Here is a 20,347-nt window from a genome sequence, read left to right as displayed (position 1 = left end):
GAAACAGCTACTTTTGAGCTCCAGCCAAGACTTCTGCCTGCTAATTTCTGTTTAAACGAGTTCGCGTGAGAAATTAAGCAAGTTTGAAGAGCCAATTATTTCTGACAGGCTTCAGAGGACTTCACGCTGTGCAAGTTTTACGTGCTCATAGCTGACAGCTTGCTGGGGAGATGAGTTCTCAATCTAAAACTGGCCGGGGCTTTGCAGCAACTTCTTGGGTAGAGAGATAACTTTCAACTGAACTCAAACCATCTGCAAGTTGTGCAAGGGATCCAACCATAACTTGCTATGGAGGATGATTTTTAAGATGAATACCTACCTTGGTGATAAATCCAATTCATCAATACCTGGATATTTGAAAGTGTCTGCACTAAATAATGGCAATCTTTCGGCAAACAACTCCAATGAGACAGCAAGCAATCTGGATTCACCTGCCTTGGATATCAGTAGGGCGATAATTGTGGGGCTTATCCTAGGTGCCTTTATACTCTTTGCTATTATAGGTAATATCTTGGTAATTCTTTCTGTTGCTTGCAATAGACATTTAAGAATACCTACAAACTATTTCATAATTAACCTCGCAATAGCAGATTTGTTGCTGAGTTTTACTGTCCTTCCATTCTCTGCTACACTGGAAATCCTTGGCTACTGGGTTTTGGGGAGGATATTTTGCGATATCTGGGCAGCAGTTGATGTGCTATGCTGTACAGCTTCTATTTTAAGTCTATGTGCAATTTCTATAGATAGATATATAGGGGTACGTTATTCTCTCCAGTATCCAACTTTGGTAACAAGAAGAAGGGCAATTTTAGCTCTCCTAGGTGTCTGGGTCCTCTCCATGGTGATTTCTATCGGGCCTCTTTTGGGCTGGAAAGAACCAGCACCCAAGGACGATAAAGAGTGCCGGATCACTGAAGAACCATTCTATGCTTTGTTTTCTTCCTTGGGGTCATTTTACATTCCTTTAATCGTCATCCTCGTGATGTACTGTCGGGTCTACATAGTGGCAAAAAGGACTACTAAAAACCTGGAAGCTGGGGTTATGAAAGAAATGTCCAACTCCAAGGAGCTGACTTTACGGATTCATTACAGGAACATTCATGAGGACACTTTAAACAGCACCAAATCCAAGGCTCACAATCCCAGGAACTCCTTAGCTTTCAAACTTTTTAAATTCTCTAGAGAAAAGAAGGCAGCCAAGACGTTGGGAATTGTGGTTGGCATGTTTATCTTGTGCTGGTTACCTTTCTTCATTGTCCTGCCATTAGGTAAGTTGGTAATCAAGGGATTGCGATGGGAAGGGGAGGAAGAGGGTCAGTTTTTTACTACAAAAATATCATAGAAAAAAATCAGATGACTGATAAGTAGATATCATTTTGAGGACTGCAGTGAATGGATGAAAGGAAGGGAAGTGAAAGTAATTTACTTCTGATTTTGGCTTTTTCAAAGAGTCGTGCTGAAACTTTGTAAAATGTACAGCCTGCAGAAAGTCTGCTCATCAGGTAGTCTTTCTGAGTAGTGGGGCAGATGTCAAATCAGGTGACAATATCTTCAGAGTTTATATATTAAATCCCCCTTTATGATCTTTGTTTGAATTGAATTACATTTCAGAAACATTTTTAAGGATGCTTTAACAAAAATCCTAGATAAGAACACAAAAAGAGTTTCAGCACTGAAATGTTCTTGTTTTAGTTTACTGTTAAATGTTCACACTACAATGCAGTAGGTCGTCTGGCATTATGAAGTGTCTTAAATGGAAATGAACCTGATCTAATGATAAGGTGCAAAACTCCCCTGAGCTTTGGGGAGCTGAAAAAGTTCCAGTTCTTAGTTCAAACATCACTGATCAAATCCCAAAAGCAAACACACGAAGCTCACTGATCCCCACAGAAAGGTTCTCATTGGTTTCAATAGGTCTTAGTTCAGGCATTTCAGGAGTTTGCCGTGTGAGCTTTTGGCAGCCACTTTGTTCACTTGCAACTTTAAAATATTCTGAAAGTATTTGATGTAGCTCTTTGTTTGCTTTTTTGATTTGCTCTGTGTTCCCAACCCCTTGTGAAATTTGTTTGTATTGTCTTTAGTACTAGCACTACCTCTGAAGTGGAATATCTCAAGACATTGAATTACTAAGCTCTCAAAAATATATGTCCAAAATTCGTTTCTCTGAGACACAGACAATCTGGCAGCCTAAATATGGAAAGAGTTGGAAAAAGAAAAGGGAAAAAAAGCCTTTATTAATGTCCTGTATTCATGTTTACTTAGTTACCCTACCAAAACATTTCTAATTGAGTGGTAAGCGAATATTTTGAGAGACTTGTAGAAAACTAAACTGAGCTCAGCAACCTGGTCCTAGTGAAGTGCTATAAAATTACCATTTCAGTGAATGTGTAATATCACTTGGACTAGAATCTTTACTACAAGACAATTACTTAAGCTATTGCAGGGCAACTTTATAATCTCTAGCTTATTGTATCATAAACTTAGAAATATTTACAATTTAAGATCTGCATAAAGCTAATGTTAAAGGATGTGAAAAATTCCGAACAGAAGGAAAATTGTGAGCAAAGTTTTCTTTGGCTTCTGAAGTTTAAGTCCTTGTGCTGGCTCTTAAAGGAAGTTTTTAACATAGAGCAAATTTCCAACTACTGCAAAAATACATAGCTGTGGATAGAAGTATATTTTCTCTATATGGTACCAGTAGTAGTACTAGATATGAAGCTAGTAGGTCATGATCCCCTGATAAAGTAGACTCTCTCCTTGCTTTTGAATTATTGAAGGAACTTCAGAGAAGAAAAAAGCAAATGTGAATGCAGTAGACCATACCCTTAGCTACTGACACTGTTCAATGAACACAGATGCAGACCGGTCCATTGAAAACATTATGGTCACTGCTCAGAGATAATGTAAGAAACAAGTTTTTTGAAAGAGTGTCAGTTTTCCCTTTGAGAAGTTATTTCAAAACTCCTGGTCTTTCCTGGGAGGTTTAATGAGTTGTTGCTTAAGACACCTGAGTGGAGAATTTATTGCTTGTCACGATTTTATCTCTCATATAAATTGTGTCCATGGCATCAGTGAGGTGACAGGTCGAGAGCCTCCACCACAGCACGCTGTGTGCTGGCAGAGGTGCTGGGTGGGCTGAAGGATTAAACTCACTGCTGTAGGGTCTGACCCAACACAGACTGAGTGCCTGTAACCCCCAACATACTCACTTCAGCACTGTGAGCACTTGGTGCCCCACAGAGCTGTGGTTCAGAAACAGTTGCTATCGTGTCAGTTAGAAGAGTGAAAAAATCAGCATCGTGGCACTGCAGTATAGACTGCTGGCTCTCCTGTCCTCTAGAAATCCTTTCAGGGGCCCAACTCTTAACTGACAGCCTTTAATCTCAGAAAGGGGGGGAAAAAAGGTATATATAGTAAGTAATATAATATCCAAATGCATTTAAATAGTAGATACTTTTCCTTTGTTTTGCTGACTAGGAATAGGGCTGGTTTTGTTCCTTGTCCCTGATCTCTTTTTTTTTAATTTATTCAGCACAGTCCAGAAACTTGTGCTTTTCATCTCTGTGTATCAGTGCAAAGTTAATTAATGATGCTAGGCAAGACTAAAAGCACTGCTCACTACAACAGGTGGGGAAAAAACCTTTTCCTGACCTGCATAATGCATCGATTCTTAACTGGAGAAGAGAGGAGAGCAGTGAAGAAAGACTCCTTACAGAGCTTGCTGTGTGCTGCATTCTTCATACCAGAAATCTGTCGCTTTTGTCTTGAAGTCACAATATTAAATGAAATGCTATTACAAACCATTACAAAAAGCATACAATGATATGAAATCAACTTCAGTGATAGGCAAACTGTAGAATCCAAAAGGTATTGCTGATTTACAAAACTATCCATAGGTGCCCTGGGCTGCTTTAAGCACATCCCACTCGCTCATCAGTGCAGGACTGCAAACTACAATACCTTTTCTGCTACCAAGTCCAGACTAGCTATTTACCTTCACTATACTGGAAGGATAGGCTTCTTACTTAGCCTGTATTTTTCACACCTTCTATTTGCACCATTAACCCAAATCAGACCCTCACATCCGCATCTTTTCCATTATGGTTTTTTTTTGCTCTGTGTTTTGATCAGTAATGCCATGACTCTGCAGAATGGCACTAGCAGAGCAGCTCTGGATTTCTGAGGATCCAACCACAAAACATTTGACAAGTCGGTAAATGTTATTTCTGCAGCACCCCAAAACCATGTTGTAACAAATCTGCTTATATGTACACGAGTTTCCTTCATGTTAAAAGTGTTCTCAGCTGTCCTACTAGTTTCTCAGACAAAACTATAATTCTTCTACTCTGGCATTCCAATCTATTCCGCAGCTACCCATTTTGATATCCCCGACAAAGGATTATTGCATCAGGTGGCAGATATATACTGGGAACTGATGTGGTGCTGAAAGCAGGGATATTGCTTGAATAAATATTCCACGACAAAGGAAAAGAAATAGTATTAACACTTACAGGGATGTTTTTCAAGCAAGAATCAAAAGGCTTTGCAAGGAAAGATCTCTGGCGAGGAAAGATCTCTGACAGAGCCCTGTAGACAGCTACGGAGAGGAATTACAGCACTGACACTACGATATACTGAGCATCACGAAACGCTCAGCAAGAAGAATGACCCACAATCTCTTTTGTAGGACTGAACCGTGCTGCCTTTAGGGTTAAGCACCTGATGATACAGCAAAACTGGTATCAAAGAGAATCATGTGAGAAATTTTTTTTTCTTCCAATAACTACTAGATATTCTTTCCAGATAGCAATGGCGTTATGGAATATCCTTTTTGCACACATTCATAAATGCTCCATGGCTTTGTAAACAGTTGTCTTGCCACTCACAATTATTTGTGGTACAGAAGAAAAAACAAAATGAAGACATCTTTGAGACAACTTCTTGTGCCATAAATTCAGTGGCTCAGCTTTGAAGAGTAAATATCTTGCTTCCATAAAATTAATGTTTCTTTTCTTCCCCCTCATACAAAACTTTCTTAGGCATCAGGACTATATTAAATATGCATTGCTGAAAAATGCTGAGTAAAATAGATGATTTTTATCTAAAGACTAGAGCCCTGCAGAAATAAGGTAACACTCATTAAAACTCCCTCCTTTAAACAAAGGAAAATCCAATTTTATTCCTATACCTTTATTTAAAAAATGAATCCAGAAATGAAGGATCATGTTTCCCTCTGGCTACTAGGTAAAAATTTCATCTCATTCCTGTTAATTGAGGTATCAGAGTGGGCTTGTCAGTCTTCTCCCACACACACACACATCCTGCAAAGGGAAAATTCACCACTTCCAGTACTCTAATCAAAGCATATTAACTTTAACCTAAGTGTATTGCTTAACTCAGCACAGCATTATTGACTTCCCTGTTCCGAGCCTAACTCCCTCTGCTCCCACAAAACCTGTGATCTTATCCACTGAAGTCAGAAACAAAATTCTTCTAACTTAACTGGCAGTGGGATAAGGTCCCAAGAGACTCATAATGAAGACACAACTGTTCTGACTATCCTTATATATTAAGCTTTTGAAACCTCTCTATAAAATAATTTTTAAAAATCTCATAAAAATATTCTGCATGCTACAGGTCAGGCAATACAAAATTATTCTTAAAATAAAATGTTCTTCAAGTACAGTATGTAGATTTATGTTACATCAGGCCAACCTCTGCATCTCTGCACCAAGAATACCAAATTAGGCCACTTAGTTTCCCATGGGAAACACTTCAAGGCATTAGGTCCAGTGCGGTCAATGCTACTGGGTTCTGCTTTCTGCAAGGCTTTAGGCCTGGTTTGTCTTTCATCTCATTTGGGTCTTGCCCCACTTGTACCCTCTCTAACTAGCCTAGCTCTCTGGATTTGATGCCCTCAAGTTACTAGTTATACAGAATTTGGACAAATTAATGATATATGTGGCAATCTGACCCTCTGCCCACTTGCAGGTCAATCTTTGGTACAATGTTCAATTGCACAGGTGATAGCAGGAACCTCCTCCTCCTATTTTCTAGCTAATTCCTGTAAAACTAAACATTGTAACAGCATTTGTTGACCAGTACAGCACGCTTTGCCACACGTGGAGAACTAGATTATTTCCAGATGATTCATTTTACGACGAAAATATCCTTCCTTAAGCCCTAGTTTAAACCTTTTGGTTTGCAAAGGATGCCAATTATCAGTTATTTACAGACATATTTTTTAGAACAAAGTTTTTTGTTATCAATGCAGATGAAACTGCACAAATTCTGGGGTACTTCCTATGTAGGCTTTTGATTTGCAGGTTGGAGGAACAAAGGGAAATCTTAAAGTGTACAGTCTTACAAAAACAAATACGTAAAGCAATATAGAGAAAATAAAAAGAAATCAACTCATGTTGACTATTAAGCCTCGGGGATGGCAGCAACTCCTATCTCAGGTGATCAGAAAGCTCCAAGGAAAAAAAAATCAGGACTGAGCCACTGGGCAGCAATAAGAAATCTCAAAAGTATTTAAATCAAAGATAGGAGAGAAGCAATCATTTCAGAGGAAATACTGCTTTCAGCATCCAGCAAGGCAGTGGACACAAGGTCCTTATGCCAACGGCAGATGCAAACACACGTGCTATTTCTCAGGTTGGTAGTCATGATGAAAGCACTAAGTTACATATGTCATATGGTCCTAAAGCATTGAGGCCACACCTCAGGATCTCAGCTGCATGTTCTTCAGTGTACCTATCTGTGAAATACAGACATGAACAAAAAGTGATAAGTTTTTTAGTATCTTCACTAAAGTTCTCCTCCTTGCAAGATTTTGAGCTATTTTGATGGGCTTTCAAGTGATACCTAGAAACCGAAAAGCAATAACCATCAGTCTCTAAGTAACAAAAGAGAAAAAAATATAATAGAAGTTCATACAATATCTTTGTGTTATTCAATTCCACGCTAGAGTCCTAATATTTACTTACGATGTTCAAGACAGATTGCCTTACTTCTAAGTCAGAAGCAAGAAGGGGAGAAAAAGACACCAATGCACGTGCATTAATTGAAGATATTTAAGTATAATAAATTAAATGTCTTTTCTAGGCTCCCTTAATCAGCTAATCCTTTGCAAAACAACCATAAACCTGGCCCAAATTCTTTCTAGTTAGAAAACTGCAAAACTCTGTAACTCTTTTGGACAAAATAATAGTAACAATAATATCATGTTTCTGTCCCTGTCTACTGTCAGTTTTAGACTACTGAACAAGATTGTTACTAAAATTGATCTTGATTTTATCATATTTATGTGAGGGCAATGCAATTTAAACACAAGTGAATTCTCTCCATGGTGTAAGTCATCCCAGCTATTCTGGACTGAGTGGTGGTAGACTAGTATATAGAAGGATATGTAGGATTTGTGGCAAAAATTTAAGCACTTCATGGAATTTTCCCATATCTCATGTATTTTCCATATCTTGTATCTCCATATTTTGTTATTTAAGATACACTCAGAATTTTTGCTAATATGCCCACTGTGGGTGAGGCATGAAAAACTTCCAATCCTGTTCCTTTTTTTCATTGTTATTTTTTAAACTACGGCTTTCATCTTTCTTTTTGTTTCTTGGCTGGGCAAATAAAGCTCCTACTTGTGTTTTCTATTGCTCTTCTACATACCAACTTGCAAATAGTCTGTTGTACCATAAGTTTTTAAAAATAATTTTAAAAATAATTTTCAACTCTCAGTGCTTTAAGCATCAACACTATCTTTTGCATTACACTGTAAGAAGGACAGTCATGGACTGCAGACCAGAGCAGGATCTCTGGAAATGATGGATTATCTCTTAACTTCTGCCTATCAATCAGAGACAATCTTACCATGCCAGGAGTGCCATTGTTAGTAGCTCTGTGGTTAAATACATAGGCACTGTCCCTTTAAAAATGCAAATATAGCTACCCTGCTTTGCAATTACTTGTAATGTAAGAAGGTGTAGCAAGTCTGGGTTTTATGGAAAAGACCTGATCCCTATCTGTACTACAACTTCCACCATCAAAGCTTCAAGGAAGGTAAAGTCCTGGTTTTATTTTGGCCATTCTACGTAAGTCTCTATTTTTGTAGCCTTTAAAAGGCTCTCAAATTTGAGCCATTGTGAATGAAGTTAATGCAGGTCTCATAGAAGTGATTTGTTCATCTGAAATATGAGGCACCTTTATCAGAGATAGATAGTATGGATGATAAGAAATCGTGAATTTTAATTAGGATAAGTAAACCTTTCTCAGCCTATGAGAAATAACCTTTTCTCATATATATATATACACACACATATATATATATGAGACATTCTATAAAGAACCTCAATAACCTTTCTCAGCCTATGAAAAGGAACTTCTTTCCTTTTCAGTATGGAAAATGTTTTTGTTAGGTTTTGCTCTTACTCACGAACATATCCATAGGGGAACTTTATGGTCAGATTCTGCATTTGTGCTATATGTCTGCTACTTTCATTTGCCTGCTTAAGAGCTTGTCTACACAGGACCAGGCCTTAGATTGGCAGGAGTTACTGACCTTAGTTAACACCAATAATGTATTGGTTTCCAGACGTTTATTAACAGACATCCCTGTTTGAATGGGACGGAGGAATGAATATAAACACTTTTTCCCCGTGAGGACAGTTAGGAGAGATTTCTTTTGTGTGACTTCCCTGACTCAACTGGAAAACATGGAAATGAAAGACTCAAGGGCTGAGGACTGGTTGAGTGATATCTTCATCACCCCTCACAAGCGTTTGCTCACGGTAGGGTCAGAAGGTCCCAGCAAAGAGAATCCCGTAACTGCTACAGGTGGTCAGTTCTAGGACACAAATTCTTCACAACCAGGACACTTTTCTTAATAGTTGGCCTAGATTCTTGGACATATACATAACATACCTATTAATACAATGAAGAATGAGAACTGCCGTACTTGCAACAGCATTGTATTTGTATTTCTATTTCTCCCACATTATCTTGTGCAGTATCATTGTCTAGTTAGTTATTCCTTATTTGATTTTTCTCCCTCCTCAACAGCAAAGTGGTCTCCTCCAAAACATACACACAAGTTACCCACAAACACAGGAGTGCAGCTCTGCACCATGTTGGTGACTGTGGCGTTACTGTGATTCCCATGGTGTCCCCCAGCCTGGCAGCCCAGGCACAGCTGGGATATACAGCCCAAGGCATCCTACAGAGACAACATGCTCGAAAACCACAACCAAACACTAGACATCATTACTTGTTTGTAGTAGTTGTAATTTAACCATCTTTCCTTTCATTTTCTTTATTGAATTTTATTCTGTTGATTTTGGATGCTTTTGCTATTTCTCAAGATCTTTTTTCACTGTTATCCTAACCCTCTTCTCCAGAAGGCCTGCAGTCCCTCCCAGCTTGATCAACTCTTAATTTTATAACCATACTCTATTTCATCCTCTACTGTTTGTAAACTGTGGGTTTTTTTCTATATTAAATAAGTCCAGGGGAATGTAAACAAACACTGAATGCTGGAAGGAAAGAAATCAGGAGCTTTAGAAATCCAATTAGCTTTAAAACCTTGGCATGCTGACTTGGCTAAGCATGTGGTAAAAAGGACCACAGAAAGCTTAAATAAAAGACGAACACATCCTTTCTGCATTCTCTAAACTCATACTCGTAACAACTCTGGTCAGAGGCAGCTTATTACTTTTACAGGGAAAATTTTACTAGCTATGCAAATGTAGCATTTGAGCTTTCCCTGTTCATTTGGAAGTGGCCATAACTCAGCCATTAGCAGCTACCAGCAGTTACAGCTGCAGCAGGAATCACAGCCTGAACAGCAGAGGAGAAGTGGAGGTTCCCAGCCAGGCCATCAGCAGCCATCTACTGCCTAGCTCTGGGAAAGTCTCTCGCTGATCACATTACAAACTTGATCAATTGCTTTTCATAGGAAGGCTGAGTTCCATTATAAAACAAATTTCTTGCAAAACAATACTCATTTTTGCAAAAGTTGTCTTCTCAAAAACAGATTGAGAGACACTTTGATATTCTTGAAGCTTCCTGGTTTTCATTTTTCAGAATTCGTTATCATTTTGTATTTTGCAATGCTTTTCATAACCACAATGATTTTTAAAACATTGGAATTTTCTCTTGTGTGGAATTTTGAAAAGTGCAGCTTTAACTCCAGTCAGAATGACTCCAGTCTGCACCAAAATGGAATACTTCTCTGAATGAAGGAGGATATGTTTGCCTTCCAAGGCTACCTTAACTATTTAAATTTGACCAGACTCTATAACAAAACTTCTGAATACTTATTACCAATTCTCTAACTACTTCTATTTTATGGTATTCTAACAGGAAGGTGGTTTTCTCTCCAGAATGCCTCTGCTCAGTGTTTCTATTTTGAAACACTTCATTTTCTACTTGTTACGAATAAAGACAGGTAGCTTCAAGTTTTATGGCTTTTCTTTAATCTTAAAATAATGACAGAATAATGACAGAAACCTGTGCAGTGAAGCTCTCCTTCTACCCCATTATAATTTCACAACATATTTTATTGTAGCTAGTTTGCTATTACTGGAATAACAACTGAGACACAGTGAAATACTTAACTCCAGACCAGAGTTAAGTTTCAATAAAAACATTGTATTTGTTCCAGTAAACAGGAGCATATACTCACCCTGGGTTGGCTCTCATCTAAGCAAAACTGGATTTAGAAGATTTTGAAATGCGGTTTTTTGTAACACACAGAAAACATAGCACCTGATAACCCAAAACTCATCCATAGAGACTTTTTCTCCTTAAATCCAGGAAATTCATAGTGCTCTTACCCAACTATTATCTAATCTAAGTATCAATTAATGATCACTCTGATGATTCATCGGTAATTGTGATGATTCTATGAGTAACTGGTGATTCTATGAGTAATTTAGATACTTAATTGATATCAAATACACAACTTACTAAAAATGTATGTTTAATTAAAAGAAAGTCAATTATCACAATACAGGGTTTTACAAAACAGATTAGCAGATGGAGTTAAAAACTAAATAAGGCATAAGGGGAGTAGAAATAAATATTTAAAAATTAAGAGGAAGAAAGGAAATAAGTAACTGGAAAGTGAACATGCCTGAACAGAAAAAGAAAAAGCCTCTTTAAAAGAGAAGGCAGACAGTAAAGAGAATGTGGCTTACTTCAGACTAAAAAATCATTAATAGTTTAACATTTTCATCCCACTGGGTACAAATAATAAATGCATGGCATTCTTGAAAATACACACACACACACACAGACTGACCTCTCCCATGAAGATAACTCACACAAACATTAGCCTGGAGAAGAGAAGGCTGTGGGGAGACCTCATAGCAGCCTACCAATATCTGAAGGGGAGCCTACAGGAGAGCTGGAGAGAGACTCTTTGTCAGGAAGCGTAGTGACAGGACAAGGGGTAGTGGTTTTAAATTGGAAGAGGGGAGATTTAGATTAGATATTACGAGGAAATTCTTTATTGTGAGGGTGGTGAAGCACTGGAACAGGTTGCCCAGGGAGGTTGTGGGTGCCCCATCCCTGGAAGTGTTTAAGGCCAGGCTGGATGGGGCTTTGAGCAACCTGGTCTAGTGGAGGTGTCCCTGCCCATGGCAGGGGGGTTGGAACTCGATGATCTTTAAGGTCCCTTCCAACCCTAACCATTCTATGATTCTATGATTACATAGGATGTAAAACTATACAAAAGCCCCTATCAGATGCAAGCTGCAGTATATCGGGGTGCATAACAGGAATGGAGCCAGTAGATGGAGTGAAGTGATTATGCCCTTTTACTCAACACTCATTAGACTGTTTCTGAAGTACTGCATCCATGCAGGGGAAGGCAACAATAAAACCAGAGTGAGTCCACTGGAGGCAACCAAAACGATCAGGAGGCTGGAAGACACTGTGTGAGGAGCGGGTGAAAGAACGGGGCTTCTTCAGCCAGGAGAAAGGAAGGCTTCATGGGACCTAATGCAATGTTGACCCTGCTTTGAGCAGGAGCTGGACAAGAGACCCCGTAACATCCCTTCCCACTGCAGTTCTGTACTTCTGTTAAGTTCTTGGCTTTCAGTCCTATCACGTACAAATATATATATATTCCTTGCATGAAGGATGAAGGGAGGAAATACAACCACACAGTGGAACCCAGTGATATTACACAAATTACTCTCATCACAAACTACTGTTGGTCACTGATACATAGCAGTTTATGCCCCTATGTGGCTGGAAGTAGCACACAGAGCAGAATGGCATAGAGATATCAAAGGTGGTTTCAAAAGTTTTAGCTCATAAACTTTATCCTACACATTGTTTTTCAGATTTAAACTCCAGCTAATAATCACTGTAGTATCTGATCACCTTGCATATGCACACAACTCGAGTAGCAAGTTTTCTCCTGTCTCCTGGAAGTAGTTTGGGGTGTTTTGTCTGGTTGGTTGGTTGCACCGGCAGGTCTAAGTTTGATGCGAAATTCTTTCTTCCATAAAGTGGAAGTGGAAACTCAAACATGTCCTGTGTATTTCACTTTTGTCAAGAAGCTCGCCAACTATTACATTAAGGATCCTTAAATAGAAGGTCTTAACTTTCCCATCCTCCTTTCTATACGATACAGCGGCCAGTTGTGAGAGGTAGCAAAGGAGCAGATATTTAGATAGAAGAAAAATAACAGAGTAGGAAAGAACATGAGAGAGTAGAGTGTGCGTGTGTGTGTTTCTCCTCTGCAGAGGGCTACATCAAAATCTGCATCAGTGAAGAGTTTTCCTTAATTAAGAATATTGGGACTAAGCCAGTCCAGCAGATTTTCCTGCTGCTCACCCTGCTATGTTAAGGACTCTTCCAAAGTCCACTGAAGTCCTTACAAGCTTTTACAAAGGCTTCCAAAGACTCCCAGTGACTCCAGTGGACTCTGAATTTTAATGTCTCAGTTCTGGCTAGATATTCTGCAGAATATATGAAGACAATTAATATGGCAAATTGTTTCCCACAATGTTTCCTAATTTCATTGAGGGTGCTTTACTTACTTTCTGTGTAATAAAGCATTCATTATAAAGAACCAGTCAGACCCTGAATGAAATTAGCTTTTACTAAATAAAATACTTCTTAATTCCTTTTCATGATATTTGCTGTGGCTCAGCGTATTTCCAAACTGAATAGCTCTATCAAGTCTGGTGAGCACAGCTGGTTAAACTAATGGTCAAAAACCAATCAAAACTGATCAAGCTGATTGAGTTTCTGAAATATTTCCTGTTCTCCATTTGTGCTGGACACAGGCTTTGCAAAAATTTCATTGGTGTCAACGGTGCAATTAGAGGTAAGATTGCGGTGCTATGTTTAATAAATCCCATGGGTTTAGTGCAGAAGAATAAAAGAAAATAGAAAATATACATTTGCATAGAGTGAAGCTGTTAAACATGAAGCATCAGGAGATCAGTTTGAGCAGGGAAGTCAGTCTGGCTATCTCCATCATAAATAAATCACTGAGGAGATAATCATACACCAAATTTTCCAGCCATTTTGAAAAGCAATCTAAATCAGTACAGCGAAATATCTAATCTGTTTATCAGACTGTGATGGGAAAGTAGTTGGAGATTAGGGGAAGAAATATTAGTCTGATGTTAGAGAGTATGTCTAGTAGGCTTAGCTTTATCATTTTATCAAGGTACCAAAATAGCCCGCAGTTGTTTGCCCTGACAGGTTAATTATGAGGTAAAGCATGTGTGCAGCTAAATAAAAGGTATTGTTGTTAATTCCAAGAACAAGGTAGGGAAAAGGGTAACGTTAAAAATATACAAGCTAGTCAAAATATTTTGCATATCTTTATACGGTGAAAGGCAGTGCAGATTTGCATAATAGTCACCAAATTAAACTATATTTAAAAGTACATGGCATGTGTAGCAACATCTATCTAAACCACCTTCTGGATACTAAAGAACAGCTTTTCTTCTCTCTGTAGAAAACTCAGTCTGGGATTCCACCCAGTGAGGAAGGAGGGATTGAACAAAAAAATTCAGAAACTTTCCAAAGCCCTGAAGAGAATAAGTGCCCAAATAAGTATCTGTCTCGGACATTCCATTTTTCTAACAGTTAATCCTCAACCTAAATAATGGATATATTTACCAAGGGGATCTAAGACTACAGTGTCAGTGGGATTCCAGTACTGCAAATGTAAAACTCTGCTGGGGTGCCAAAACTTAAGCCGTAAAGTTTTCCTTATGAACACAATTATATTCTGCAGAGTTAATCAGAGAAAGTAGGACTAGGGGGGATCTGAAGAGGTCATTCATGGCATCCTCAAAATCAAAGGCTGGATTAGCTATACATAAATCAGTCGATGTGTGCCTACTCTATTTTTAAGAGTCTCCAGGGTTGGACTTGTTACACCCTTCTTAGGCAGTATGTTCCAGAATTTTCCTATCTTGGAAGTCAGAAAGTGTTTCCTATTCCATAATCTCAGTTTGTCTTGTTGCAATTCAAATCGCTGTGCTTCATGTATTTGCCACTGTGGACATGGATAACAATTTAATTTCCTTCTCCTGTCTCTCCTCAGTCCTTTTTCCTTTGCCATGATGAACATTGTATTATAAAACTACTACATTTCAGAGCATCTGTAGCTTTTGGTGGTGGAGGATCCCTTCATTAGCCATGGATCCCTTCATAGGTATAGTTTTGCTACGGTCATGTTGTCAGCACATATAGCCTCTGCAGGACCAGCAATTTATCTGATCACATGCATCAACCAGTTTCTGTTAATCTCTGGAAATATTCTTGAATTCTGCTTTTTCTTGGGTGGTGGCAAAGGTAGCAGGACCCACCAAACACACTACTTGAATGTGCTGTACTACCCACTGTGAGTTCTAGTGGTTAAGAGAGTCATGCCAGGTCTCATGCTTCTCTTCATGGTAAAACAGAAACTTTCTTACTGGTGAAAATAATTTAGCACATGACCTTCAGCTGGTTGCTTTTACCTCCCCCAGCTCACATTGCCCCCTGGTAAAATGAGGAGGATGGCACGAAGTCAGGATGACTGACAGATGAAAAGTGCTATCAACAGCAAATGAGTCATGCTCCTGTATATGAACTTATTCTCACTGGGACTGCAGTGACCTCTTTTAATGCTAGGGCCTTCTTGGAGTATCATCTACCACTTGCTTTTTGAAAAAAACTAGCAAGTAATAGCGAATACAATTCACTATTTTCTCTCTACATAGACAGAAATTAATTTATGAAGTCCATCTCCCTTCAAAGCAGTTGCACGTATGTATATTAGGAAAGGTAGAGGAGTTCAGAAGAATTCTATCCAGTTTTAATACATCTGAAATTAACACACTAGTCTATAAATCAATGGCTTGTTTATCAAATGAATATTCCTTGTTCAGAAAAGCATACTTCCTTGCCTTATTGTGAAAACTTAATTCTACTAGTTTGTGTATAATTTGGGAGTCAAGCAACACTTGCATTGTGCTGTTTGCAGAACCAGGAAAAAGTGGAAAATGAAGTAGAGTTTGATGATCAGTGTTTTCATTATCTCTTTGACAGTTATTCCTGAATTTCTTAGTTTTAATTTCTTTATTTTTAAATCACACCACCACATAGCTTTCCAAACTGATCTATTTCCAGATTTTCTGTTAATGACTCAGCTAGGGTCATGACAGCTTTTGAATGATTGATTGGGGCTTAGTGATTTTTCTAGAATCAGGCCTGAACACAAGGTGCCTCCATCAATCAGGGTTGCAATGAGGAAATTCTCTGCTCTTTTGTGTTACTGCCCTTTAATATAAAAGAGCTTTGAAAATGTTTGCTGCAGCTGCTTAAAATGGCCTGCTGTCATTTTTTTCAAATGGCATTTGAAAAATAGATTATCATGAAAGATAAGCAAAGCTCCTTACTTTTTTTAAGGAACACATACTTCTTGGAGCAGTTTGCAAAGATTAGCCATTTTTCAGCGCTCAGGTTTTCACCTTTTTCCCTACTTCGTCTCTTAGTCTATACTGCATGTAGTTATAGTCAGTTCATGTGCAATATAGATTATACAAGTACAACTAGTTTATCTGCATTAGTTCCTAGTTTTCTTCTCTATGGCTTAGCTCATTTTATTTCTCCGTAGAGAATTTCACAAAATTTGTCAGTAAACTTCCTTAATATTTTTTTTTATTTTATTGAAAACTATACCATAGAGTCCAGCGAAGGGCAACGAGGATGATTCAAGGATTGGAGCATCTCCCTTATGAAGAAAGGCTGAGAGAGCTGGGACTCTTTAGCCTGGAGAAGAGAAGGCTGAGGGGAGACCTTATCAATGCTTATAAGTATCTAAAGGGTGGGTTGAAGGAGGAGGGAGCCAGACTCTTTTCAGTGGTTGCCAGGGAGAGGACGAGGGGCAACGGGCACAAGCTGGAACATAGGAGGTTCCACTCAAATATGAGAAGAAACTTCTTTACGGTGAGGGTGACAGAGCCCTGGAACAGGCTGCCCAGGGAGCTTGTGGAGTCCCCTTCTTTGGAGATTTTCAAGACCTGCCTGGATGCAGTCCTGAGTAACATGCTCTGACATGCTCTGGGCAATCCTGCTTCAGCAGGGGAGTTGGACTAGATGATCTTTATGGTCCCTTCCAACTCTAAAAAAAATTCAGTGAAATTCAGTGAATTCAGAGTTTCTCTGTCCATATTGAACATGCCTAAAAATATTTAAATTTGATAGAGGAATGCCCTGTAGATTTTCAATTGTTATTATATGAGAGGCATACTAACTGATCTGAGAAAAATCACCACTGCTCATTCAACATTCACACATAAGAAAAAATGGGTGCTTTTTAGCCACTTCACAAGGTTTACTGGGTTTTAATCATTTATATTTTACAGGAGTTCCAGAAATCAATTTAAGAAATTTATTAGTATGAGCTCCAAAAAGTTCCTTGTACACAATCATGCTTTGTACTTGTTCTGTAAAGTCACAAAGCTTCTCCTTTCTCTAAACTGAAGGGAAAATATTAGCAATTATTATTTAGAAAATGAATCCTGAAAAGGTTTGCAACTGTGATTGTGGGAAATTTTGGAGCATCTTCTTCATCTTGACTGCGGTTATGAACTTAGATAACTTTTCCTAAAGCTTTACAAGAATTTGACACCTATTTAATGGCTTATTCCATAGAATCACATGAATTGCCACTGAATCTTTCATCAAAGAGTATGTAACACTCACAAGACACCGCTTTAAGTATTTGCATTGATTTGATTTATCTGTTGGGAATTTATCAAATACAATTCATAGTTTCTCTGATGTTAGACATCTTGTACTCTGTACTTTCTGCAGTATCAATCAGGACAGATGTAGGATCTCTATCAGATGGACCAAAGAGGCATTGGTCAAACTCTGCAAATCATTAACAGCAACAAAGCAATAAGGGACATGGGTTCAACTTACACGAGTCTTGCACATGAAGTAAAAGTCAGTAAAATGCAGGAGTCGTGAAAGAAATACAATGAACCTTGTAATTTAAAACCTCCATTTTCACCGTAAACTAGCATGTTGCTTAGCTCCAAGGCACTAGGTAGAGCTAGTGCTAGCTGGCACCATCCCAAAACACTGCCAGGGGAAAAATCTATTATTCTGGATTCACAAGATCTTTCCTGACTCCTATTGCCCAAGTGAGGAGAGGGAAGAGTCTCCCCAGATAGCTGATGTCATCTCAGCATCTTATTTTCTCTTCTGAGCCAGTTCAGGGACTAGTTGACAGACTCAGGAAGGCAGCTGATGTGTAAGGAATGACACACTTTACCTCCCTTTGGCTTTCTTGTGAGCTAAGGAGACTCAGACCCCTATACTCAGTACCAGGCCAGCACTGTCATCTAGATAAACAGCAGTATCTGCTGTGGCATGTAAGAGCTATTTACCCAAGAAGCTAGGAAGTGCTTTTGCATAGTTTCGAGGCCCAAGCCATGGCCTCTACATTGCTATGGGATGGGAAACATGCCTAGAATCATATCCCTCCCCACTAAGGCATCCTGACAGTCACAACTGACTCAGCTGCTTTCACAGCCCAGGGAATCTGAAACCACTCCAATGTAAAAGGTCATTCTTCTCAGAGATGTAACATTCAGGCTTGAGTGTCACCTTCCGTTTGTAAATCTCTTCAAATCTAACTCCAGTTCTTGACATAAGAATTATCTCCTGAATCCCCACTCTTTGATTACTTGAGCCAGACACAAGGTGTTTTCCCAGCTGGATAACTGTTGAATGCCTGCTTTGCTTTAAAAATGTCAAACATTCTTTTATAAAGCCCCATTTGCTAAATTTAGTTGATCAATTGCATGTTTTTAATACTAAAAGTACATTAAATGGATTTCCCAGTAGGAGTTTTTCATTTGGGCAGCCTCTTTAGGGAAATTATTTGGTTGTGAACAGAAGTGTAAGTATTCATAAAATAACCTCTTTTTTGGGTTATACCATTTTTATGAATGCCTGAGATATGGGAAGTACCACAGTTAACTTCAGGTTTCAAGAGGTTTGTATTATCATTATAACCTAGATAAACGGGGTGATGTTCAGGAGCTGCCAGAGAATGTATTAGAAGTTATAAGGTTTGTCCGGACACACTCCTTCCGAGAAGCCTGGGAACAGTTAGATCTTTTTCTGCAAAAATGACATTCGAAAGCTCTTTGAAGAAGGCACAGCTTTATTCCCTGTATGCATTGTGCAGCAGCTTGGACAATGGAGGTTTGATCTTTCATTGGAATCAACAGATGTTAGTGCAACAGATGGGTACATATAAACAAAAAGACTAGGTTTTGTTTTTTAAATCTCCATTAACTATGTGATCCTTTAGCTTTCAGATGGTGGAAAGCATTTCCTTATGAGCTTTAAAAATAACAAAAATAACATTTTATTACTAAAAGACCAAAAATGAAAGCAATATGCATTTAAAATTTTTAATAAACAAATTCTAACAGTGGTCTGATGGGACATTTATGCTTCCTAACAGCAGGCAAACCAATTATCTCAGATATTGTCTCTGCTTGTTTCATTTGGACAGGATCTCTGTTTTCAGCTCTGAAGCCCCCTGAAACGATCTTCAAGGTGATTTTTTGGCTTGGCTACTTTAACAGCTGCTTGAATCCAATCATCTACCCATGCTCAAGCAAGGAGTTCAAGAGGGCTTTTATACAGATCCTAAAATGTCAGTGCCACCGTCGAAAGCAGTTGGGCTGGTGGGCCTACAGCTACAGAAACTGGAATCGGTGCTCCTTTGAACACCCTAGGAAGGACTCTTTGGAAGACAGCGGGAGTTTCCTAAGTGGCAGTCAGAGGACATTATCTTCAGCATCTCCCAGCCCTGGCTACCTGAGCAAAATCAGTCACCCACATATGGAGATGTGCACATTCCAAGAATGGAAAAACTCCAGCTCTTTCCTGAGCCCCTTAAAGGAAGGCAGCAGACAAAAGGACCCATGCCAGTTCTTTACCTTTAATCTCTTAACAGAGCGCAATGGACACGTTCCTGCTGGCAGCCAAGCTTCCAGCAATGAGGACCATGAGACCATCTGTGACACACTGAATGGCAAAACCGACTGTAGAGCAAACATGATGCTGGAATGAACAGATTCTGAATGGTCTGCTCTCTTTGTACACTAACCCCTTTGATGTTTAGCCCAGGTGAAAAAATGGGCCTTTGCACAGTTTCTCAGTATAGCACTATAAGGAAGCCAGTAAGAAACAGGCAGATTTATATCACAAGAGCAGCAAAGTGTAGGGGCTAACCATATTCCCAGTCAAGTGCCAGAGAGGCTACTGAAGTAAGACCAGAATGCAGGGAAGGAACCGCATAAACCCAGGGAAGTGCACATATAATTATTTAGCTGTTGTGGAAGTGCTGTGGAACAGCCAAACACATATGTATATAGAAAGAATGTATAAATATGGGGGTGGGCAGGGAAAATGTGTATGAATGTGTGTGTGTACCTGTGTGCTAGCGGCATGTATGGATGCCTGAGAGCGGAAGTGAGCAATGCAGTGTTATTTGTACCTCTCCAGGGTACTAGTTGCCGCTGATTTTGCCTGTAAATTCTTACTGTTGTTGTACTTCACTGTACATTAGCACTTTAGAAATGGAAAACAACGTCAAAGATTAAAGTAATTTCGCAACAATTTAGACACTTGTACCTATTACTGTAGGACTGGAATTCAGCCAAGTTCCCTCATCACGATTTTCACTTCAAAATAAAACACTCATAGCAGTTAGGTTTGCCATTGTAACCCCTAGGATGCTCTTGAATCTCTCTGCAGCTGCTTCCCTTCCATGATTCCCTAACCACCAACATAT

At 39.0% G+C, this 20,347-nt stretch overlaps 1 protein-coding gene across 1 annotated transcript; it reads left to right on the top strand.

Annotated features, from left to right (window-relative positions):
• The first annotated feature begins 295 nt into the window (after positions 1 to 295).
• ADRA1B (adrenoceptor alpha 1B) lies at positions 296 to 19,623 on the top strand. The gene is made up of 2 exons (XM_074156016.1): positions 296 to 1,268; positions 19,061 to 19,623. The coding sequence occupies exons 1-2, from the start codon at positions 296 to 298 to the stop codon at positions 19,621 to 19,623; spliced, it is 1,536 nt and encodes a 511-aa protein (XP_074012117.1).
• The last annotated feature ends 724 nt before the right edge of the window (positions 19,624 to 20,347 follow it).

This window comes from Numenius arquata, chromosome 11 (genome assembly GCF_964106895.1).
Source record: "Numenius arquata chromosome 11, bNumArq3.hap1.1, whole genome shotgun sequence".
In the NCBI taxonomy this organism is placed as follows: Eukaryota; Metazoa; Chordata; class Aves; order Charadriiformes; family Scolopacidae; genus Numenius; species Numenius arquata.
Note: the sequence above shows the minus strand (reverse complement) of the source record. Positions and strands in the feature narration are given on the sequence as shown.